The 24,730-nt window shown below is 38.8% G+C and overlaps 1 protein-coding gene across 3 annotated transcripts in view; it reads right to left on the bottom strand.

The window, feature by feature from the left end:
* Positions 1 to 1,770: 1,770 nt before the first annotated feature.
* The window catches only part of clocka (clock circadian regulator a), a 32,566-nt gene continuing 9,606 nt past the window's right edge, over positions 1,771 to 24,730 (bottom strand). Inside the window, exons 3-23 of one of the 3 annotated variants that reach the window (XM_085263589.1) lie at positions 14,872 to 15,099; positions 14,693 to 14,784; positions 14,352 to 14,411; positions 14,003 to 14,151; positions 13,556 to 13,647; positions 13,382 to 13,471; positions 13,169 to 13,289; positions 12,951 to 13,064; positions 12,744 to 12,862; positions 12,195 to 12,277; positions 10,327 to 10,433; positions 10,070 to 10,217; positions 9,564 to 9,639; positions 9,339 to 9,483; positions 9,134 to 9,234; positions 8,881 to 9,015; positions 7,887 to 8,045; positions 7,515 to 7,724; positions 7,199 to 7,386; positions 6,702 to 6,966; positions 1,771 to 5,844 (exon numbers count right to left, since the gene is read on the bottom strand). In XM_085263589.1, coding sequence (XP_085119715.1) covers positions 5,632 to 5,844; positions 6,702 to 6,966; positions 7,199 to 7,386; positions 7,515 to 7,724; positions 7,887 to 8,045; positions 8,881 to 9,015; positions 9,134 to 9,234; positions 9,339 to 9,483; positions 9,564 to 9,639; positions 10,070 to 10,217; positions 10,327 to 10,433; positions 12,195 to 12,277; positions 12,744 to 12,862; positions 12,951 to 13,064; positions 13,169 to 13,289; positions 13,382 to 13,471; positions 13,556 to 13,647; positions 14,003 to 14,151; positions 14,352 to 14,411; positions 14,693 to 14,712 — 2,595 coding nt within the window. In that variant the 5' untranslated portion in view covers positions 14,713 to 14,784; positions 14,872 to 15,099 and the 3' untranslated portion in view covers positions 1,771 to 5,631. The remainder of the gene's footprint in view (positions 5,845 to 6,701; positions 6,967 to 7,198; positions 7,387 to 7,514; positions 7,725 to 7,886; positions 8,046 to 8,880; positions 9,016 to 9,133; positions 9,235 to 9,338; positions 9,484 to 9,563; positions 9,640 to 10,069; positions 10,218 to 10,326; positions 10,434 to 12,194; positions 12,278 to 12,743; positions 12,863 to 12,950; positions 13,065 to 13,168; positions 13,290 to 13,381; positions 13,472 to 13,555; positions 13,648 to 14,002; positions 14,152 to 14,351; positions 14,412 to 14,692; positions 14,785 to 14,871; positions 15,100 to 24,730) is intronic. The other 2 variants (XM_085263590.1, XM_085263591.1) reach the window with 2 other exon arrangements.

The raw sequence follows: 24,730 nt of genomic DNA, 5'->3' as shown, positions 1-24,730 counted from the left end.
AAATTTTTTTTCAGTGGTTGAAACAAGTTTTCATGCCTTTATGTCGTCAGTGAGAATAAGTATTAATCATTCTTAACACGTCACATCTCACGCTGTTCAAACTTTGTTTGCTAAGGGCAGCAAATCAGAAAAGCAGAGGGATGAGCGCTACAATGAGTGGTTTCAGACAGTGGATGTACTGAGGGGTTGCACCAACATCCAGTATGAAATGTAAACGGATTATTTTGAACTTTGAGTCATGCAAAGCTACGGTAATGTTGTTAAAGAATTTACCAAAAAACAATGAAGCTGGAAATCAGCACAATAGGTCATCTTTAAGTGTCTTTATAACACTGGAGTGCAATAAAATGCTAATGTGTACAATTTCTAAATGTTGGATATAATCAGTAATTAAAGTTGAGCTGAGGTGTTTAACCTAATAACAAACAGCAGGTGTCAGTAGTGGATGCTTAGTGCAACATTTCCCAGTTGTGCTTCATAGAAGAACAAACTGGAAGCCTTAGCATTCACTACAAACTCTTAAAGCTTTTTAGAAAGAAAACTGGAATAGGTTCTATTATGTGGTTATAAAGTTGTAATAGATGCATTTATTGATGATTAAGAGATTAACTGCTCTGAATTGAGTTGATTGTTTTAGAGTTAGATATTAGTTTTGCCAATTTGTAACTCAAATATTCTGCTTGAAGTAAACAATCCATGCATATGTGTTTTTCAGCTTCACATAACGATTAAATATATTAATTCATATCTGCACATTTTTCTAGAACCACGTGATCAGACTTGCCTATAATGTAGTGAGAGAGGTTAATTAACAACTCAAAAAGACATGACTTAAAACTCTTTACAAAGGGTGTATTTTTTATCTCAAATGTAACCAAAGATTTCAATTCATACTCAGATGTGTTACCAAAGTTAAATCAGAAGTTGGATCTTCTGGTCAAACCTGAACTACTGACGTCATTACAGGAGTTCAAAAGTCCTGCTCCCGTCATCAATCAGGGTGTGACCACATTGTGTGGGATGTAGTCATGAAAGATTTAATGTTGTTTTTTGCTATTGAGCGCATTGCAGCAGTTAATTACTTGAGCCAAACCACCAAAAAAAAGCCACAAAAATATGAACTGAAAGCAGAGAGAGAGAGAGAGAACACCGAGTTTCATCAGAACTACACAACACTGAACATAATTCACTGTGTTCTTTGATTTAGGGTTTGTGTCCTGAGGTTTCCCTGGACAACATTTCCCCCACTTGTTTTTGAGACTTGCCAGTGACCCACAGATAACTTTAAAAGCCCAAGTTGCCCTTATACATATATATATATATATATATATATAAATTGGTCATTGTGGGTTGTTTTTTTGTTTTTTTTTAAAAATCACTATTGCTTAATTGGCAGGGAAAGACTCAGTATAAACACTGAATAAAGACTGAAAAGAAATATACATAAAAGTATGTGTATGTATATATATATATATGGATATATATATACACACACTTTTAATTTGATTCCAAGTGTTAACCAGCACTTTCTGGGGTCTTTGTGTCTATGTCACAGTTAGTTTAAATCCTTCAAATGTTTATCAAACCTCTATTATTGTCTTTTTTGCACATTAAAAGTTAGATTATTTGATTTCTCATATATGTATGTATATATATATATATATATATATATATATATGTGTATATATATATATATATATATATATATATATATATATATATATATATATATATATATATATATATATATATATATATATATATATAGTTCCATAAAGTTTATACCACACATAGAAAAATAATTAAGTTCTCTTATTTACTGTATTTCCTATCTTACAATGTGCAAAGCCTCCCACAGGCATACGCCTCCTCATGAAAAATGAAGTCCCCACGTTAATGACACTGAATACATTCTTGTAGGCATGTGCTGCTTGCATGCAGCACAGGACGAGGTCCACTCTACAGAAATTCGTAACAGGAGATAGCGGTTGTCTTACTCAAACACTGATCTGTTGTAGTATGATCACTGATTTTAAAGGAGGAGGGAGAGAAATGCCATGTGGAAAATTAGGACTACGAGGTCCAATTATAATCCAATTTATGCAGCACAGAATCATCACAGTGGAGCAAGCAGGTATTGGAGATTCAATGAAAATGTAATTTGTGGGTTTTAAAAACAAGGAGGCAGTTTATACAAGCGCTTTTTGCTTTGTTTTTTTCTTTTGCACTGACAGGAGGCTGGTGAGATAGCAAGCGAGAATGTCTAATAGTTTAATGTCCCGGATTTGGATTTTATTATTTATTTAGAGTTGTCCTGAAGAAAGAGATTGAATAATTAACTCAGAATGGTTCTGTCATCATTTGTGGGATCTGGGATCATAAAGGTGCATTCTGTACGTTCGCTTTCACTCTTTTCTGTACTTGACAGTAATTTAGGGAACTTACTAAATCAGATACAGATAAATCTTGTAAAATTATTGTTCCGTTATCATTTTAAGTTTAAAAAAAAAAAGGTGATTTGTGAGATAAGGAAGATACTTTGAAGCATTGTTTCTCCAAGTCAAGACAAATATACAAATCTATATTCTTCATCTGGTCCCATCTGCAGTATGAAGGTTAATGAAAATGGTAGTTACATGTGGCCAATGATAAATGATAAGTCACAGAAATAATTCAAAGAAAAAAGGCCAAATGTATTTGAAGTTTTGAATAATGAACTTTCAGACATTAACAGCCTAGTTAGACTGAAGAATCATAAGTGCCCAGAGGTATTATCGTGGTAGAAACTGTAGCTGTTGATGTGACAGTTGATTTTCCTCCCAGCCTAATCCAACCTGAGCAGCATCAACCTTTAAGAAAAGCTGCTGCTTGTGCCAAATCATGATAGGCTCCTCTATCCTCGAGCAATAAACAGTAAATAAGAGTAGAGGCGCTTTCTATTGACACTCGATGCTTGCTTGGGTTTTCTATGCTGTACTGCACAAACTGGGAACAGTGGAATAAAATGTTCACTTTTCAGTGCTTTGAAGCACTCTGTACAACTGACTCCGTCTTCTGAAAATGGCTGGATTCAAGGTGGCCTAGAACAAAACTGACTTTCTAAATAAACGTATGCTATCGGGTAGGGTTTCCCCTTTGTGAACACTACACTCTAATACTGGGAAGATGATATAAGAGTGCACGGTTTTACAAGATATCTTGTAGCAGATGTCAAAGACTGACTTTGTGGCCATGTGTTGAGCTCAGCCCATCATTTCACACAGATGAAGAGGAGGTTGGACTGTCAGCTTCATACCATCTGGCAGTGCATTAGATCAGATGGTGAGGAGGCTGCAAAGCAAGCCTACTAAGCCAGAACATGTAGGGCTGAGTCTGCTGGGGATCCTGGTGATGGTCTCCGTCTACAGTAACACTGATCCCCTCAATGCCATCTTTAGCTCAGTGATACAAATTATGGTGAGTGTACTAAAAGTCTGGCTTACCCCAACTTTCCATTGTGACTGTAGAACTCCAAGGTTCTTTTTAGCTTTTGTCAAATATTTAATGGGTAATTAAAACGTCTTCCCGGTACTGCTGGATTTGGCCTAATATTATATAAGTGTGTCCTGAAAAATCTCCTTTTTTTTTTAAACTTAAGGCAGCTTTAATCAGTGTTATTACAATAACAGTTGCTCACATGACTGCTTATATTTAAGTGCTTGCAGTTCTGAACCTAAAGAGTATTACTGGCTTTGCATTGTCCTCACTCTGAATGTTTTACGATCCATAACTGCAGTTTAGAAAAATAAATATTACCTGCAAAGCATCAATCAGCAGACGATGTTAGCATCCAGCTGCTGAATACCATCAAGTGTTAAGGAGCTGAAAAGCAACGGTTTGGTGGTACCAGTGCATGATGTAGAGCTGGGTTCACATGTTTTTCCACCGTTTTACAAAAAAAAAAAAAAAAAAAAAAAAAAAGGCCCCCTTAAATTGGGACCCAAAGTGACATAAGTGTCTACACCAAGACACTGTCAGATACAGCCTCAATTTTCCTCCCACAGAAACAACACCTACTTCTACTGGGAACACTTCATGATATTAGATTCTCTGCCAAAATGTGTGCTGGTTCTCAAAAGGCACAATGGTAGAACTGGCTCAGCACCTCGTCTGCGGAAGAGAGGTTGCAAATGAAATCCCAAATGTAACTCATACGTTTGTTTTCTAAATGTAAAAAGCCATAATATATCCATGTCACTGCCATCAAGGGGCCAAATAACGTTACTGCAGTTCTCACAAGACAATCTCAGACCACTCAGCACAGCTACAAAAAGCAGAGCAACTGGCTTCTCCCGATAATCCACAGAGCTCAGAGAAGGGTATAATGGAATAGGATGGGATCTTTGTATCGGGTTGACAGGATGACTGGTGTCTCCCAGAAAGTCCTAGAGAGAGTGGATGCTTTTTGTTCTGCGTGCCCAGCTAAAACAGTTAGATGCCTTAAAACTAGATCATGTCTCTTACTAAATTATTTAATGGGTTAGTATTTTATATTTACATACATCTAAAAGTATAAATGTTTACAGGTGAAATAAAGCATCCTTGGGTGCCAACACAGGCGATATGGATGGCTGTGAAATGGAGGGATCTCAAGTTCTAAAAATTAAGAAATGATGATATGAAGGATAAGGTTAGCAGATCTTACTGTTGCATATGTTTAGCTTAATGTTGCCTCCATTCTATTCACAAATCTCACACATTGATTTCAAGTCTTAAGTGCTTGAGCACATCTTTAAAAAAACTAAAGTATTTTTCTATCATTCTGTCGATAATTTTGTGAAGTTGTGTGAAAATAGGGGTCAAGGATTAAACAAACTGTGACACAACAAACAGCATCGGCACTGTCTGATGCAGACACACAAACAAACATCCCCTAGGAGAAAGGAAGTCTGTGAAAATATCAGCCACTAAGCATTTTCAGGTCTTTTTTTCTGAGTATTAGAAAAAAAGCATATTCAAAGCTGCAAATAACAGACTATGCATTTCATTTCATGCATCATATAAAATATTAGTTATTCTTCAGTATATTTACAGTATATATTACACATGATATTCTGTACAGTCAAAGTTCAATCTACACCACATTCTTAAAAATATTTTCTGACCCATAATTAGTTTTACAAGAAAAACATACAAAACAAACAATTGGTTGTTTTGTAGGACGTCCTCGAAGTGAAGCTCTCCACCGCACTGACGGGAGAACTGTGAAATAATCCTGTGAGGGTGACTAGAGCACACATGCGCGCCTGCACACACACACACACACCCAAACACAGACACACACGACACAAGGGGAGGCGTAAGGGGGAGTCTTTTGCAGGCCTTGTATGGCCCTGTTTTCTTGGAGGGAAGGCTTCATTCCACAGCCAAACCTGCTGCCACAGCAAGCCCCATCCCGGGTTCTCTGGTGTACTCTGGGCTCAGGAGTGAAGTGCAAACAGCACAAGATTCGCGTGAGAGAAGCAGAGCAACAGAGTGTCCACTTCTCATCCTCTGATGTTTCAGTGGTGCACTTTCAGCAGAACTGCACTTTACACTCCCATCAACCACACCTGAGTTTGGTTAACTGCACTTCTGATAGGCTTGGGCTAGTTACTGCGGCTGTGTCGCTGAGCGGTCAGACAAACTATCTGCTCTGTGAGGAGCCAGCTGCTGTTGCTGCTTTTGTTGTAACTGCTTCTGCTGTGTTTGATGCTGTTGCTGCTGCTGTTGGGCTGCTGCAGTGAAGGTACCCTGCTGCTGCAAAGGGAACGCTGCCTGCAGGATCAGCTGGGTGGACTGGTTTCCATGAAGGAGTCGAGGAGCCTTAAGTGAAAAAGTTACATTAGCTTAGTCGGCACAGCCTAACGAGCCAAGATGTAACTTAAAGCTGCAGTAACTAGGACTCTGCTGATTCACTGTAAAGCAAGAAAGGCAGGCAAATCAGTGTCTGTGTAATGGCTGAACAATACACAGACACTGAGACATGAGTGCGCATGCTGCGTTCTTCATGCTCTATTCAGGGTGGTCCCTTGGCTAAACCAGAGGATTTCTAACCATTTAAAAGTATCTGAAGCAGACCATTATTTAGAGATTACAGATTATTGAAATGTAATAGACTACAACAAGCAAAAGATCTGGACCGCTATGTCTCACCATACTTAGCCTTATGATTGTAGTGCGACCAAAAAAAAACAAAAAAAAAAAACAGGCTTTTGGAGGCCATCAGTCAAAGCATATCAGTTCCTCCTCGTATATTAATTATATTAAAAAAAATAGTAACTTGTGGCATTAAGTTAAACTTTAATTTCTAGATCTAATTTGTCATCCACCATCCTCTTGTTGTGGTTAGAGTCCGATTGAACAGTGAGTAGTGATATGGAACTGAAACATCGTTGTTGTCAACAGGAATTCATCTAAACTAAGCTGCATCTTTCAACATTGTATTTTAATCAAAATCACATTTTGAAAATGTCCTCGTCTGTCAACAGATCTGAAAAAAAATATTCACATTCAACTCCATCTCCTGTGTCAAGTTCTTTGAGCATACAAAGAATTTTCAATTTATATAAAATAAAATTCATTAGGATATTTTAAATCACGTAAACAGCAAGCTGCCTGTATGCGAGCCAACTTCATACAGTAAAACTTCACCTGATAAGTGGTTACTGTGTCAGTGTTACCTGTAGGAACTGTGTTTGCTGCTGGGTCAGTGGAGCTTGCCCTTGCTGCATGGCTGTGACCTGAGACTGCGGTTGAATCTGTTGCTCCTGTTGCTGTTGCTGCTGCGGAGCCTGTTGGGAAATGCTAATTGTCTGCGTCTGGCCCTGCTGTGGTGCAAAGGCCGTCACCACTTGACCCATAAACATGGTTGTGGGGACCATAACTGCCCCACATGTCATCTGCCCTGTCACTAGCTTGGTGAGCAGCTGGGGGCCTGCAGGAAACCTGTAAGGTTCAGGAAGTTAGTCAGGTCTGATAAGTCTAATTAACCCAAATTGACATAAGGTCAATATATATGACCTTTTTTCACTATAAAAGTGCACTGTACCTAAATTAGTACTACATTAAATTGAAGTATTATGCACCACAGAGGGTGCCATCAATGAACTCGAGCACTACTTAATAACATTTTCATTATGAAGAAATATAACAAATAGATTTATGTGAAGATTCACACCTAATCTGAGCCGAACGGTCCTGTGCAAATGTTGCCACAGCAGGAGTGTTGGGTCCAGTATTCTGCGCCAGGCTTGTGGCAATCTGAACCACGTTAGCAGGACTTTGCTGAGGGATCATCATCGTGTTGTAGAGAGATGCAGGCAGTGGATTCTGTTGAGGCTGCACTGTGTGCGACGACCTCTGAGGCTGAAATAAACAGAACCGGAGTCTATGACACGAGCATGCTGGATGGAAAAATCTATAACAAACACAGCTAAGCTATGAATTCAGCGGGTCAGTGAGAGGCAAAATGAGAACCGTTTAGCCTGTCTGACCTGCGAGAGTGCTGTGTTCTGTTCCCGTAGGAGTGTTTGTTGCTGGGATGGGGGCTGCACAGCATGTTGTTGCTGTATGCTGTTTTGCAGAGATCCTGCAGAAACCACCTGGCCCTGCATGCTGAGTGTACCCCCCTGCTGCCCACCATTCCCCTGGGCCATCTGTACAGAGCTCACATTTAGTCCTCCAGGCCCTTTCTGCAGGAACATCTGAGATACACATCACACATTCGAACTCCAGCTCTAATTATAACAGCAACACATCCATCATGTAAGCTGAATATAAAACAATTAAAAAGAAAACCTTTCATATATTTACTAGGCTATGTAATCATTCATTTGCAACACTTGTGCGCAGCTCTTCAGTCCTACCTGCAGACTCTGTCCCTGCACCCTCTGTAGCTCGTCCTGGATCTGCCGCAGCTCATCCTGCTGCCGCTGAATGTTGACCTCGATCATTCTGGTCCTCTGCTCCAGCTGCTCTTTCAGGTGCTGCATGGCTTCTAACTGGCTGGAGAACTGGACCATTGACTGTTAAAGAATAAAGACATAACAGTATGGCAGTTTATTTTAAATGTTCCATACGTATATTTTACAAATTGTTAAGGCTCAGGTCACATTCTCTGAGTACAAACAACTTCTTGCATGCTGACCACAGAACACATTTTAACCAACAGTGACCACTGGCTTAAAAATGTAACCAATTCAAACTGCAGCTCCAAGAATATCTGCTTAACGTTGGCAATAAAAGCAAGTGAATTTGTGAACACCCATAAAATTCTCAGCTTTAAAGCAAAAATAAACATATTTACAGCCTGCAAACTTTCCTTTGTTCTCTACAGCCAACTGACGGTTCATGACAACTGTGTGCAGGGGCTATATTTTTATTTAACTCACCTACATTTTTTAAAGACTTAAAAATCCAACATGCTGACGGTCAGACTACAGGCTACAGTAGTCCACAAACCAATAGGTGGCATCATAGGGACTACGTCTACGTTTTATATATAAATATAGGCATTCCTGGGTTAACAGCCCCATCATGTCAGTGCGTGGGAGCTATACAGAGCTTTGCAGATCCATGTTCATTGGCTGTCCCATGTCATAAGGCAGTGTCAAACAGACACATAGGCTACTCTTGTTCATAATTGTGCTGTTGGACCTTCAGTTTATCAAGTGCCACACAGAAGACATAAGACATGATGGATAAAGAAGTTCTTTATAGTGAAGTGAAACTGAGCATTAAAAAAAACAAACAAACAAACAAACAAACAAAAAAACGCTGTCCACTGCAGTCATTGTCTGCTAGTTATACTCAAGAATCAGCAATATTAGACAATAAAAAAAAATGACGTGAATATCTTACTTGGTTGTTGGTCGGAACTTGTTGCTGTTGCTGCTGTTGTTGTTGCTGTTGCTGCTGTTGTGGCTGCTGCGGCTGTTGTTGTGAAACCATGGATGACGCCACGTTCTGTCCTGTATTTTGGGAACTCATCGACTGCTGATGGAATTAAAGACACCAAACAAAAGTCCTAAGTCCTAATGAAATCCCTCATGACCCAGAATACAGGTATCGTGAAATTTAAGACCAGAGCGTGTGCGCTTGTCCATCCACTGACCTGACTGCTGATAGATGATCTCCGTTGTGATGTCATCTCCACAGCAGAGACCGACTGGCGACCTGGTGTACTCCTATCTCCCTGAAGCTTCATTTGTGATGCTGAAGGGCAAATATAAACATGATGCTCAGATAATAATAATAAAAAAAGAAATAGTTAATATACATCAAGCTTTGCTCAGTAGTGAACAGATGCTTGTACTTACAGGCTGGGTCAGACACAGCCGTGTGGGAAGATTTACGTGAGCTGCGAGACGAGGCCGATGGGGTCCGACTGTGGTCAAATCGCTCTAAGGCCTCTTTCAAGCTGAAAGTGTTGAGCTGGGACTCAGAGCCTGAATCCTGGGATTGCTGCAAACAATGCATTGTCACAAGGTCACTATGCTGTCCACTCTTTAATTTTTACAAATCATACCTCATGTTGGTCTGACCTTCTCAGCGGTGATTTGAGGTGGTGATTCTTCAATTCCCAGCTCTCTGCGCTGTTCTGCTCTTACTTCAGCATAACTGCAGCGCAAAGACAATTAATGACACACACAGTTAGGGTTGGACACAACTTTCATAATTATGGCTCTGGAAATCACCAGAATACACCTGAATTAAAACAATTCAAGTTCAGACTTTCTGATTTCAAAGTTTGAACAGAAGTATATGGAAAATTAACAAATCATGACTTTTTTTAATATAAAGTTTAATACAATTGTAATACTACTACTACTAATAATAATATATATATTGCTGCATTTGGCTGCCTCTTATACATTTCAATATGTAAAAATATTTCCAGTAGCTTTTGTCTACTCCATAGTAATAAAAACACCACATCACTGGAAGCAAAGCATGTCATTATACTACCTCTAGGGTTTTACAGAGGACTGTATGTTTTAGCTCGTGAGCAATGTCATATCAAAGGGTCAAGAGGGAAATCTTCATGCACCTTACGACCGTGTGTGTGCAGACAATGAACTCTGGCCTGGAGTTCCACTGGTGATAAGTAATGTAGTAATGGGTCTGAAGCCAAATCCATTGCTGCCCTTTGGTGAGGAATCTGTAGTAGCAGGACTTTCCTTTCCCATATTGCATTACTACACAGAAGCAAAGAGAAGATTTCAATGCTCTGCTTTGGAAGCTCGAGAGGAAGTTGATAACTGGAGTTGACCATGCTTCAGTGATCGCTGACAGAAGTGTACTCACAGTGTTCGTGACACTTGGCTAGTGTCTCAAGGTCATCTACATGATAGTAGTCATATCCTGATGTACCCAGGACCTCAAATGGGAGGTAACCTATGATGGGCGGAGCTCTGGACAAACACAGTAAACGTTATTGAAATGATTAACTGGAAGTCAATCAGGAAATGTCTTGTTCTTACGTTAAGTCATACATCCAGCCATATTTACCCCTAAATGACAACATAAAGCAATAAAGGAGTATGTATGCATGTAGCTTCACCTGATGCTTTCACAGCATAAGGAAAATAAGTGTCTTTCTAAATGGTTCAGGGTAGCATGCCTAAACATTTTCAGTAATGAGAGTTGGGATAATTTGCTACTCCCAGCTCTCACCACTCACCAGGATGAAATGTCTGTATTCAGGTGTACAGTTTACCTTTCTACCAGCCCAGAAGAGCTGTTGCTGTAATGTTTAATGAGACTGATAAAGCTGATAAAGCTTCTTTTTTTTTTTTTTTAAATCCCTGAATAAGATCATTGAGCTTTTGTAACTATGAGAGCCAACTACATCTGTGTCTAAATTAGCTACTGGTTACAGTTATACCTGTAGTTCATTTCATTTGGCCTGTCCCAAGGAAAACACACGCGACGCCGTTGTTCTGAGTTCATGTTCACACTTTTTTTTTTTTTAAACATATTAAGTGGCGTAAGCTTGAAGGAGGAGCTTCAGCCCTCAGGCTATCTGACTTCTGAACTACCTACTATTCTTATCTTACACACCTTAACCTTGGACTTCTATCATTCAACCTTAACTGAATGACATTTGCACGTCACACTGTTTATTGCATCATTATGCAGGCATTATTTCGACACTGATTAGGATTTTTATTATTATTCTTCCATGCTGGAGACAGCTGTGGCCAGAACGGATCTTTTGGGTTGTCTATCCCATTCACGTAATATATCAGGAATGCCTGGAGGGAATGTCGTCACATCTGGGATAAATATTAACTTTGAATTAAGGATGAACTCATTAAAATGTACTCATTTTTTTTGGACAAAGGTCACTCTGATCTACCAAAACGAGATTTCAGCCAAAACTCAGGAATGTCTGCACTAATTATGAAAAACATCTTTGAAATAATAAAATTATTAAGTTACTCCATTTTATTTTTATAAAGGTAAAGAATTAGCTACACTGAAACATAACCTAGGATATCAACTGAAACGTGCATGGTTTCAGAGGCATACAAAAGTGAATGCTTGCTTACTTTCAAATCCTCTTATCCCCCCCAAACATCTATTTGTGTAAGAAAATATATACATAAATATTCCAGATCCATGAGCTTACAAACAATATGTTGTACAATATGTAGTTGTGTACATAGTCAACAAAAACAAATATCAATCCTGAAGTTAGAGTGACTGACAGGTTTTGGATAGTGTTAGTGATATCACCCCGAGTCATCAGCACCACGTCGAAGCCCCGTGGGAAATAAAGCAAAAATGCTGGTGACCGATAGCGGGCCAGGTTGACCTCACTCTTCTTTTATAATAATAATTATGTTTCCTGACCACAAGCCTTCATAAAAGCAAGCCTGCTGTGTAATAAATAATGACAGAAGTGTTACAAAACACGAGTTTTTTCGATTTGGTCTCTCACAAAAATCAACAATTCTGATTTAACAAAAAAGCCACACAGTCACATACCGTAACCATGGTTAAAAAAAAAAAAAAAAAAAAAAAAAAGGTCATTCTTTATAAATATAGGTCAGCAACTTTCACACCAAATCAAGTAGGTTAGGTTTGACTAAACACTTAATACTGATCCATTGTAGCACAAACTGGAAATTAAGTTATGCATTTACACTGATAAATTGGAAAAGAATTACCTGTGGTCCAGGAAGAGAAATTTCCACTCTAAACTATGTCTGGATGTAAATTCCTCATTAGGCTCTTCTACTGTGCACATCTCCTATTGGTGCAAGGGGAGAAAACAGAACTTAGAAGACATAAAAATACACATACACAACTCTAAACGACACACAGTATATTGTCTTAAAAAGAGCCTTTTAAACTTGTGCAGTATGACAAATTACATGATCAATCATCCCTGTTTGTTCAGCAATACAAGTTCTGGTTTATTTTCAACTTATTTTATCCATTTAGGTTCTGCCATCTCCAGTAAAACAGCCCAGGTTTCTACGACAGCGATATGTCAACATAACCCCTCCCCCATTTTTTAAATGAGGTAAAAAAAGTTATTCCCAGCAGAGGCATGAGGGAACTACACATGATAAATGACAAGGGCCCAAATCATTTTTCCTCAGGTGACCATTACTGCTGAGCCCTGTCCTAATTAAAGCTACCTTAAGAGCCCTAAAGCAAGAAACCGAATGTGTGTCAACCAGATAAAAGGAGAAGCAGTTAAAGATTCTCACCTTGATAAACTGTGGCTTGGCTAGCCTCACAGTGGCTATGAGACACACTCTGTCTTCAAAGGCAGAGTGAAGTGATCGCTGGATCACTCCATCGAAACCATTTCGGGTACAGTTAGGCACTGGTAAAAAAGAATGGGAACAAAGCAAAGTTAATCCTTTCACACAACATCTCTGCTCTACATTCTGACTCCGTGTACTGTAACTTACCATTATTCAGGGACTTGAAGTTTCCAATAAACTTTACATATTCATACACGGGGGGCTCTTTGGGGTCGATTGTCCCTCGGAGCATGTGGCAACAGAACTCTAGCTGATTTTTTGCTATAACAATAATAATAATAATAATAATAATAATAATAGCAGCTTAAACATAAGAATTGAAGAACAAAAACAGCAGCTGAAGACAGATAACATATCCAACCTACTTTTAAGATACTCAGGTGTCAATGTTTCTCCTTCCATGACATGAGAGGACAGAGCCTTGTACACCTCTGAATGCTCCCCCACAGGCAAGAAATTTAACAAGTTCTGATCAACAAGATCAGACTGGGGAAAAACAAAACCAATGAATATGTTTATTACCAAATGTTTCATCAGTGAACTACTGACTTTATCTATTATTTAAAGCTTATACTCACTGGTAAATGTTCTAGTAGGGAAGTCACACTCTCAGAGACATAGATTATATTCCCATCAGCCATAATTGCAAGGAAAAATCCATCTAACGCCTAATAGAAACAAAGGTTAGATAATATTTCATCTATATTTTTGCATAGAAACACAAGAAAAATAAGTGCAAGAAACTGCCTTACCTCCAACATCAGCTGAGTGAACTCTTCATTACTAAGAAAAGGAGGTTTCCAGTCTTGTCTGATCTCAGTTGACTCTGACTGAGCTGCGATTTCTGATAAAGTAGACATAACGCATGTAACTTATAACTCTGCGAATTTAAAAAGGCACCCATTATGCTTTACCTTATGGACCATTAAAGTGGTCAGTATATGTAATCCCAGTAAGCAAAATGTTCAAGTTTCAGAATGCACAAAGCAATCAGTTTCAGCTCATTTTTGTTCTACTTTTGGCTGTGTATGGTGGCCCTAATATGAGTCCACACAGAATTTGTTTGCAAGAGGCAGTCAAACAGAAGCAAGTTGGCTTGAAGAGAAAGAGCTAAAACATTTCATTTTAAACTAAGGATGAACTGAGGGATAAACCCACTACCATTATAATTAATTCTAGTGGTTATTAGAGTTTTTCACCTTTGTGTTTGTGCAGAAAGTCGATACTTTTCTGCAAAATAGTGGACTTGTCCATCTTCCGGGTGTTGCCCGGCAGCATTGTACCCAACTCCTTGATGAGGACATTGAACTGGTCTCTGCGCTTCTTCTCAGACTTGTTACGGGACACGCTGGTTATTTAGAAGAACAAATATTAGTAAAAGTTAGATGACATCTTAACTAGGAACACTTATCAAAATCTTGTTCACTGTAGCTGTAATAATTCAAAACGATATCTAAAATCAAGTCTTGTAACAACTACAATAGCAGTTTTATGGAGGATGTAACTTCACTGAATGCATTTGATATGAAAACAAACCCAAGATCTTACCGTTTTGCTTTGTCCTTTTCATCTTCTTCCATTAACCCATCAAAAATACTACTGTCATCCCTGCAGATTGGACAAACCAACAGTTATATCAGATCCTTTAACATTTACAGTGAGCTCTTTGATAAGAAAATCTCTCCTAGAAAACATGAAGACATCAAACTCAGGCACTGTAAATCCCTAAATTACTTTGATCTTAATCTTCAAAAAAAGGAAAAAAGGAAATCACTGTTAATTAGATGCATGAGAACTGTGGGCTGAATGTGTTTTGGATTTTCTTCATGTCCCACTATTTTTTTAAATCAACAATAAAAAAAAAAAAACTAGCCAAATGTTTGACTCACTGGTCAATGCTCGAGGTCATTTTGTATCCTGTTCAGGGTCGCAGTGTCGGTGAGGGGTCTTTTAATCGTGAGGTAGACATTTGTGAATAAACCTTTGAAGAAAAAACACCCATAAAATGGCAGAGTGTCAAAGAATCAAAAAACTTCAGACACGAGCAAAGATGGTAAAGACATTTCACCTTACTGACAGTACAGCCAGTTCTGTGAGAGGATGAGGAAGGTGCTGCTGGGTGAAGGTAGAGTACAGGTGGACACTCTGTGATAGGGGTGTGCTTTTATGAGTCTTGGAGGATATTCTCTCAAAGTCTCTCTTACCAGGCTGCAGAAAATAGCTAAAAGTTCCTCGGGGTGCTGTGTCTTTCGTCTGCTTAGGGTGTAAGTCTGGCACATGGCAGCAACATCTGAGTCTATGAGACAAAAAGACACAACAACCGAGGCCGTTATTGAAAGATTAGAGAACCATGATATATGAGATTGATTTATATTTTAAAAAAGTAAAAATAAAAAAAACAAGCATTTATAAGAATTCTGCCTACATTTATGCCTGAGGGTTGAAATTACTCCTTATTCTTTCATAAATATAAATACATTATAACAATGGTGGATGCTAATATGATCAACGATCATGTCCCATGTTTGTTTAGATATGCAGCTGTGTGGAGCTCTCTCTCCTCTCTGCAAGGCAGGTAGGTGAGTGTGTTTGCTGCTGAGACCAGGCGAGACTGCTGATTGGCTGGTTTGAAGAAACTGCTGTGTACAGACTGGACAGCCACCCCTTAACCTCCTTGCCTCCTCTCCACTCTATAAAGAGCTAGCAGTTAGGCAGCTAATAGCACTGCGTGTTTGTGTGAGAACACTGGTTCTAAGAGTTGACTCTTAACACTAGGTGTGGAAGTGAGATATAGGTTAAGAGTTATTGGTTACAGTTTATTTTAATACTACTGTATTACTATTGGCTCTGTATGATGTCAGTGACAGAGGATAAAGCTCAGTTTCAAATGGGAAGGGAGCTAAAACAGCTTATTTCAGAACCAGATGAACTAATGGGCAACACCAAGGTCCAGTATAAGATAAGGTTAAGTTTGAACTGTGAATCCTGCAAAACTGCTTTACCTGAATTCAAGAATAGAACTGTCGACCTGCAATTGTTATTCACTCTTAATGTGGCAGCACAATATCAGCACTCACATCAGCACAGTGAATTTTGCTGTTGCTGTTGAATGTATGACTATAATCACCTGCATCCACCACAGCTTATATTAAGGTGGTGCTTTAATAGGGGTCACATCCTACATGTGCAACAGAGACGCCGAGGAAAGCCAAAGGCTGAAATGAGTCAGTTTCTTTCTGCTGCCATGTAATATTAAAACCATTACATATAGTAAACAATTATGAGTGCTGATGTTCTCATCAATTTATTTTTTTGTGTTTGCAGTGGGTCAGCATCAATGAGACTGTTCTTTTTGTATAGTATAATGTGGTAATACATCCCTTTACTTTAATAAAACCAAGTGGAGTTTTGTACTACATCAAATAGTCATTGCGTAGTTTCTTTGGCAATTCTTTGTGTGTTTTGCCAATGAAACAGCAGCAGAATGTGTTGGGTTTGCAATAGCTGTAACCTCAAACAGCTCTGTCACAGAGAGTGAACAGTAAACAGTGAGGCTGTTATCAATTACATAAAATTACACTGGATTATATGCTCCATTGCTAACTGCAAATCACCCAAGCAATCTAAAGTAAGTGTGGCAAAAGTGGACTCTAAATACTAACAAACTCAAACAACAAAAACAAAAAGTAAAATAAAAAAATATTAATAGATGTGCAGTTGCACAAAAAAAGAAAAAAAAATCCTGTGGATTACAATTTTTGAATTAATTACTTAAATTGACGTTTGATCGTCATAGTCATAACTGTAATCAAATACATTATGGTTTAACTACAAACATACTTTTTTAGGCCATTGTAAAAACCTTGGCTAGTAGGGTTTGGCTCGAGTGCAACATCCCAAAAAAAAATTAAAATGGTGACAGAAGTCATTTTAAAAGCGATAAAAAAATAAAAAAAATAAATTAGGGTACTTACTACCAAATATTTGCCTGCTTGTGTGCTGCTGTGTCAGATATACCAGAATCTGTCTTGATTTAAACAAGCCACAAATGCAACCATCAATAACTGAAATACTCTTTCTACCACCCATCTCTACTATCTATTCTCTTTGCCCAGGTACACTAGATTTCAAATTAAAATGAGAAAGCCCGCTGGGTCTCTAGCCTAAATATTTGACCCATTTACTTCATGAACCAGTTACCGTCACAACCTATGTGGGAGGCTTTCTCAACATAACGGCCTATTTGTGTTGGTGAGAAAATCCCTTCAGTGTTTTTCCCCATGAATCTTGGTAGACATAATTTAAAGAGTTTAAATTAGGCCTGTTAACATTTGGTAAAGCCAAAAAGAAGAATTACACCTACACTCACCGATAGAATGAGTGAGTGTAGGTGTATTATTAGAGTAAACAAAGCTCTTCAGTTAATTGAAATAAAAAAATGAAAATGAATGAAAAAACCAATAAAAATAAAGCTACTTTCAGCAGTTGCCTTATTCACAAGGAGTCACCACAGAGGTAGCATTACATATTTAAACTGAATCAAGCAATCAACCCACCCTTGAAATCAACTAAAACTAAAGTGTATTGAAAATTAAAGCTAAAAAACAACAATAATAATAAACATAACTCTGGATCCAATATGCATATTTATGGTACGTTTCAAAAAATATACATCAGCCACCTCACATAATTAAAATATAGTTCTTTTTAATGTGATTTAAAATATTTCTGTCTTATTTACTTTTCATATTCCATTGAAATCTAGTCATCAAAGTGTTGCAATTCAGAAAATGCATTGTAAAAAGAGTATCATGAGCTAGAGCTTCAATGTGCACATTTTCATTCAGTAATTTGTTCTTTCCATTCATTTAAAGTTTATATCTTGTTTAGCAGCACAGTGGTTAGCACTGTTGCCGCACAGCAAGAAGGTCCTGAGATCAAGTCCACCATCAGGGTCTTTCTGTGTGGAGTTTGCATGTTCTCCCCGTGTTTGCGTGGGTTCCCTCCGGGTACTCCGGCTTCCTCCCACAGTCCAAAGACATGTAGTTTGTGGGGATAGGTTAATTGATTAGTCTAAATTGCCTATAGGTGTGAATGCGGGAGTGAGTGTCAGTGCGAATGATTGTCTGGCTCTGTGTGTTAGCCCTGCGACAGACTGGCGACCTGTCCAGGGTGTACACCGCCTCTCGCCCTATGACAGCTGGGATAGCCCCCCCCCGCCACACTGAAAAGAAGAAGCGGATGGATCTTATTTATTTATATGTACAGGATTTTTGGTTTTTGTCAAAAGGGGGGGACTACAAATAATGACATAAAAACAATTTTCACCATCATATATGGTGATGCCAGAACTTCAGAAGCCTGAAACATTTTTAAACAGATGCAAACACTGTCTACTTAAAACTGATTAAAGTACACAAATAACTGAGATATGAACTAGCAGGTATAGTACGTGTGTAATGGAAACTTCAGTCAGCAATGACAATACTGGTTTAAAAAAAGGATTTCTATTGGTTGGAATAAACTTGCTGTCAAGTCAATCAAAATAAGGAAGGAAGTTGGCACTGGAAGTGTTTACACCTTAGTGTTGGGACAGTGGAAAAAATGAAGGTAAGAGGGAGGAGTAGGTTCTGTCATGGCCCACTGACTTTCAGCTATGCAGTGTTATTTTACTGCACCCTACATGTGACGCTTTTCACACAAATACATTAGAGAGTGGATGTCTTAACTGAGATTAAACCTTTGTCAACACAAGTGGCCAACTACACATTGGCACAGCACTGTAAAAGGGAGCGGTGAGTTGTAGTAAAGAGCATTGTCTAAAGATTTTGTACCAACAGACACAAAGAGCTTTTCCTTTTTGGCTGTACATCATCTTAAAAGCAGGCAAGCTAAACTGGATTGCAAATTAAGACTGGGGGGGAAAAAGGAAAAAAGAAAAAAAGAAAAGGCAACAGAGGCCATCGAATGTAAGACAATTTCATAAATAAATTGGCTATATTAGAGCACAATGAAAGACAGAAAGAAAACATTGTAGTTGAAGCAGTAGCTTTCGGCACAGAGCGAACGTTGTGTAACTGGGAGAACAGGCGTTGTATAACTGTGATGTCATCTGTGCTTCACTGACCTGCTGGCCCAGTGACCTACTTTCCTCCTCCTCCGATCTAACTTAATCACAGCTCCACAAGCAACACCTTCCTCTTCTCACTAATAACACTACACTCTGTCAACACAAATCCTTAGTATTCCACAGCGTGTATACTTCACAAAAGGTGTGAAGAGGGAGTCAAACTGCCTGCATCTCACGTTTCCTCATTTAATCACATGATTTGAAAAGGCTTCCTGGTGTTTCCTAAGCCTCAGCGGGGACCAACGTCAAGGAAGAAAGCAATGAAGATGTGCTGCATTTTCATCGGGCTTTAACAACATCAACCAAACAGCCTCACTCACATATGCATTTTTCACACCAAAACATCTCAAAAAGCACTGACTGACGACAGTCATTTATCATAATTTTTATGTGGCTCACACAACATTGTTGAATGCCTGTATGTGGGTGTGTGCATTCAGATGTAGGGCACCAGAGCTCTGAGGATATGAGTCACTCTGAAGTGGATCTATGGCGCCGCTCGTCACGCACTCCGCCACACCCCGGCGCTGAGATGCCAACACAGCAACTGTGCCAATGGGCAACACCATAGCAACCGGCCTCACCGTGCAGTGTAAAAATAGCTCAGCCGAATTCCTCCGCAGCTGATACTCTCTCCATCATACACTAAGAATTATTAGACTACCGCGAGCGACTCCTTTTGTCATGAACTGGAGTCTGTGGATGTGAAACACTCTGCAGGTTCCACCTGTGCAGCAGTGCAGTAACACATGTGTTCTGTAAACATTACTGCACTGTTGTCTTCATGCAGTGAACATGGCTACGCACCAATTCAAACAGTACTTTTTGTCCCTAACTTATAATAAAGCAGATTCTACTTGTGAGGCAGAGCACTTTTACTTCTCAGTTAAGGGGGTCGTGGAAAGCAGAGAAAAAGAGCCAAAGATCCAAAAATGGATAGAAGATAGAATACAGCAAAAGCAGCTTTCACATATGACTCAGTAAGCTCGGAAATTAACAAAAAAAAAATTAACAAAACGCTAGATTACTACAATTTGTCTGACCAGAAATACTCAGTTAAATTATTCTAAAGCCCTGTCCACATATAGAGCAATAAACACAATGCTAACCGTAGGTCACAAGTATGCATTAATGCCTTCAGCTGTGTCGGTAACCCAGTAATGTATTTACAAGGTTACCTATGCATTAGTCAGTGGTATCCTTTGTTACCTTTCGTGGTCATGTCACGAAAGATAACAAATCAATCACTTCCCCTCAGAGCAGAGAAAATTTTAACTTGCTGCTTCTAGTCATTAAAAGTTACTGTTCCTGCTGTCGCTGAAAGTCTTTGAATTTCACTAACATTCTGCAGTCACTGGTCCCCACATCACTGACAGCCTCTTCCTATGTGCATGTAATGTGGTTGTATTAACTTTCTGCACTGGTCTGTTGATGTTAACAGTGAGGAAAGCACACAATTTTATAACTGAAGAATGTTACTTAAGGTCCTTAAATACACTGATGATTTGTACAGATGTTGTTTGATTTAAAAAAATTAGACTGTCCTCGGGTTTGGATATTTTGTTTTGTTTGTTTTTTGGCTTTTAGCCCAAAATTCTATAATTCTCTCTCATTTATGGCTCAACCAAACTAGAGTAAAAATAGTCCACCAACCTCCTACAAGAGAGAAAATTAAATAAATAAAATAAACATCATCAGTGGTGATTGCTTTGAATATTTTCCACCAACTACACAGAGATTCTGAGCGTGCAGCAACCTCTCGGCACCCGCTTTCAATCACAAAACTACTACAAAGGTCGCTAAGTGGAGGGAAACCTGTCTCAATCACAACAATTGCAGTGTGACATGGAATGACTAGAATTACTATCAGACAGACTGGTGAAAGTTTTATTATTAATTCTCATCCAATTCATTGCCAAAATGCTGCACTCAATCTTAGTCAGTCTGCACTGGTGAGCACAAATTGCCTGCGACATGTCTCTGTGGTTGTTTGCAATAATTTTGGTTATGCCGCAATTTCCGAATGCCTAATGTGACTATAGCAATAAACAACTGGTAAATTAGTCACAGGGAATATCCCTAGTTTACACTGGACAGTATTAAATAACTGTATAATGATTATATTCCACTCTAATGAGAGCAGGAACCATTTGTTCATATGCAGGCTGGAGCAGCAGCTACTAATACAGATGCACAATAAAGCCCCAGACAGCTCCGCCTGTCATGGTTATTTAAAATGAAAATGTCAGGATGAAAATGTTTTCTCCCTCACAATGTTATTAAAACAAGACCTTTTGTTATGGTGTTATTCATCAGTATTCTGTCTTCGAAGCATTCAAAGAAGTCAAGAAGACTGCAGTTATGCGCAGCTTGCAGATGCGAATGAAAAGTTTTTGCCTTTTACATTCATAAAAAACAAATATATCAGTAATCTAGACAAGACAATCAGAAAACCCATCACTTATTTTCAGTGACTTATCCTGTGAATATGACGCTTTTAACACCAAATATTTGGGCCAAGACTTCCTGGTTTTATTAGATTGATTATCAATCACTTTTATTATCAAAATTTACACATTATATATTTAACTCAGCTATAATCTTACAATATTTAGTTGACTAAAACTAGACTAAAAAAAAAACAGATGCCTTAATTATGACTAAAATTAAAATCAAATCAATTTAAACCAGAAAAAAACCCGGTATCAAAAAATCTCATCTCAAAAGATTCTGCATACCAGTCAGTTTATAACTAAATATTTAACTCAGGAAGTTGTCTGTGCACCAAACCAGACAGTCTTGCAAACAATCCTCATACTTTAAGTCCAATTCATTTGAACATTCTTCCAGCCTGTTAGAAACCTAATTTAATGGCTCTCTAGATCAGGGGTGTCAAACTCAAATACACAGTAGGCCAAAATTCATAATGGAACAAAGTCACGGGCTAACATTAATATTTATTGAAAAAAAAAATCTTCCTCTAGATATAAGAATAAATCTTTTCTTATGGACTCAAACAAGTTTATCTGAAAAACTGAATATGGAACAGCAAAGCTTAATACTAAACAATATATACATTAGCTGTATAATACCAGTAGGCCTGCTCTAATAGTAATTTGGTATGGCCAGAGTTTGACACCTATGCTCTAGATGCTTTTCTCAAGTCTAAAATATGACGCAATGCCCTAAATAATGTTAAGGCAAAACAGTTTAAAAAGGGACATTTTGTGAAACTTTGAACCCAAACTACAGATAACACTGTCCAGCAGGTCTTATATCACATGAGTAGATGAACTCTGGTTTCATAGCAACCTTTGTGTTTTCCCCATCATCTGTCAAAACCCCGATACCTGAGAACAGGGGATGGGTGAACTCTCATTGATCCCAAGTGTGGGAGCACAGACCACAGCTTTAACAAGATTTCTTGAAAGTCTGTCAACCACTTAAAAACCTGTGGTGCTTATAAGCCTCACCCTTTATTCTCACACAATTTTCAGCAAAACAGACACAATGCAGGGTTTAGAAAGCCATAAGGAAGAGAGGGTGTTCATTCTGCTGTAAGTGATAGCAAATATCTAGGATAATATTATGCCGTTTTAACAAGCAGCAACAGCAACAGCCTCACTGCCAAGCAGGTCACACAAATCAACAACAACACTTTGGTGAATAAATTACTCAGTCACACATCCTGTGAGAGGCAGCTTCAAGGTCTGCACATCCTAGTGGCATTCACACAGCAATTAATGATGCGATTCTCTCAGTTTACAGGCAGAGCAGTCTTTCCTGTGGCTAGTGGAAGATTCGATGGTTTTAATAATGTCATACTCATTTGGCCTGTAAGCAATAAAATCCACATCACAAGCTTGTCAACATTGCCCACCAGTCTGCTGCACAGTTATACCAACCAAACTAAACACAGGGCAGCCAGCTGTGTTTCCACTCACTGCACACACATCCTCAGGCCCAGCGGCACAAAAGGAGTCTTTGTTTTGCATTTTTAATCTACAGTAGGGCTGCCACAAACGATTATTTTGATAGTCGACTAGTCACCGATTATTTTTGCGATTAGTCGACTAATCAGATCATCATCCATTGGACGTAAAACTACAGCTTATTGCACCAGCAGCATCTGCTCTCATATAACTATCATTAGCTTACAGCTTTAAGTGTTTAAGGTCTGTGCTAACTAAAAATAAAGACAAGATGATAGTTTATTAAATTTTAATGAAATTTGCAGATTGTTTCGGTGAAGTTTAATAAACTCCTTGCTATCTAAAATATAACAGGACACTGGAGTATATTCTGGAGCATCTCACACTTCTGATAATCAGTTGTCTGCTTGACGTTTATTCAGCTGTGTAAAAACTATAACTTTAATCTCAGACAAACTGATTTACTCAGGAACAAATAAAATACAAAAAAAAAAGCCAAACAATAACATTTTAAGTTATCTAAGTGACTCATATATATTTAACCTGAGTAGCGAAAGACGGCGGTGGGTTTGAAAACGATTTGCGGGGAGTCCGGTGTTCTCACGGCGCTAGTGAGCCTAGCCCCCGGCTCGCTAACGAGCTAGTGGGTAACAGATGTCTCCGAAAACGTCGGAGCGCTTTTGAAAATATGTGGTGTCCTGATAAACTGAGCAGATATTTGAGGTTTACACAGCTACATTCTCGCCTGAAAATATGTTAAACGTTTATTTTGTGACCCAGAAAGAATAATAAGAGTAACATTAAAACTAACTAGCTGCCGCCATTGTTGGAAACTGCGCTGGGCCGCGCTATGAATTCTGGGACACAGCTGCTCCTTCTTCTTCTTCTTCGGGGTTTAGCGGTAGCTGACATCCTTGTACATGCAATGCTGCCATCTTCTGTTTCAGTCCGTTATTACACTCTTAAATCCTGCCACTTATTCCTGCGTCTTTTGTGATCTTACAAAGCTTCAAACGACGCGTCGACTATTAAATCAGTCGTCGACGATTTTGATAGTCGACGTAATCGTGACTAGTCAACAAATCGTGGCAGCCCTAATCCACAGACAGGAATCTTTGAGACACAAGCCGCAGTAGTTGGCAGGGGCCCCTTGACTACTGCTGCCCTCCTCTCCCAGAAGAGCAGGACCTGAGCCAGGGGCCTAATCCTGACGCCAAGTGGGTCACTGGAGTTCAGGAGGACGACTGGCAGCATGGGGAAAGCAATCAAAATTAAACGTGGACTTGCAGCCCTATATGACCAACATTTGACCACAAGAAGACAACCACTTAAATAAGAATCAACACTGCATTCCCACCGTACAAGCAGTAGCCCTCTGAGCAAACTGAACAAGTAGAAAACCTGCACAAGTAATGATATTACTTGACTGCTCTGTCTGAGATTATGCGCTTGTCCTTTTCCAGATGACTTAGCAACATTATTTTCCACAGATTAATATATCAGGGCACACCCAAACAACTTTGCTCTGGCCAAAATCTCTCTTTATTGACTGGAGTTAATCTCAGATAAAGAGTGCACTCTTCCGTTGTCTGCCACTACACAAGCTTAAATTAAACATCATTCATCATGCAGAACTCACAAACAAGTGACATGGGATCTAAAAGTCTAACAAGACCTGTGTAGATATGCAATGTAGCAAACATCCTTACACGTCAGTTGAGCTATTGTTTAATCATTAGAAATAAAGTAAAGCGGATGCAGTGGGTATGTCTATCTACAGTGTTCTTTGGCATTAACTACGCTGGACTACATTTATTGATTGACTGAACTTTTCAGAGATAGCCAAAGATAGCCATATCTGCTTT

The sequence above is a fragment of the Mchenga conophoros genome, linkage group LG23, assembly GCF_057382185.1.
Source record: "Mchenga conophoros isolate Kocher_MC1m ecotype Shallow Benthic linkage group LG23, M_conophoros_male_GT1.1, whole genome shotgun sequence".
NCBI lineage: Eukaryota > Metazoa > Chordata > Actinopteri > Cichliformes > Cichlidae > Mchenga > Mchenga conophoros.
This window is presented reverse-complemented; position numbering and strand designations above follow the sequence as displayed.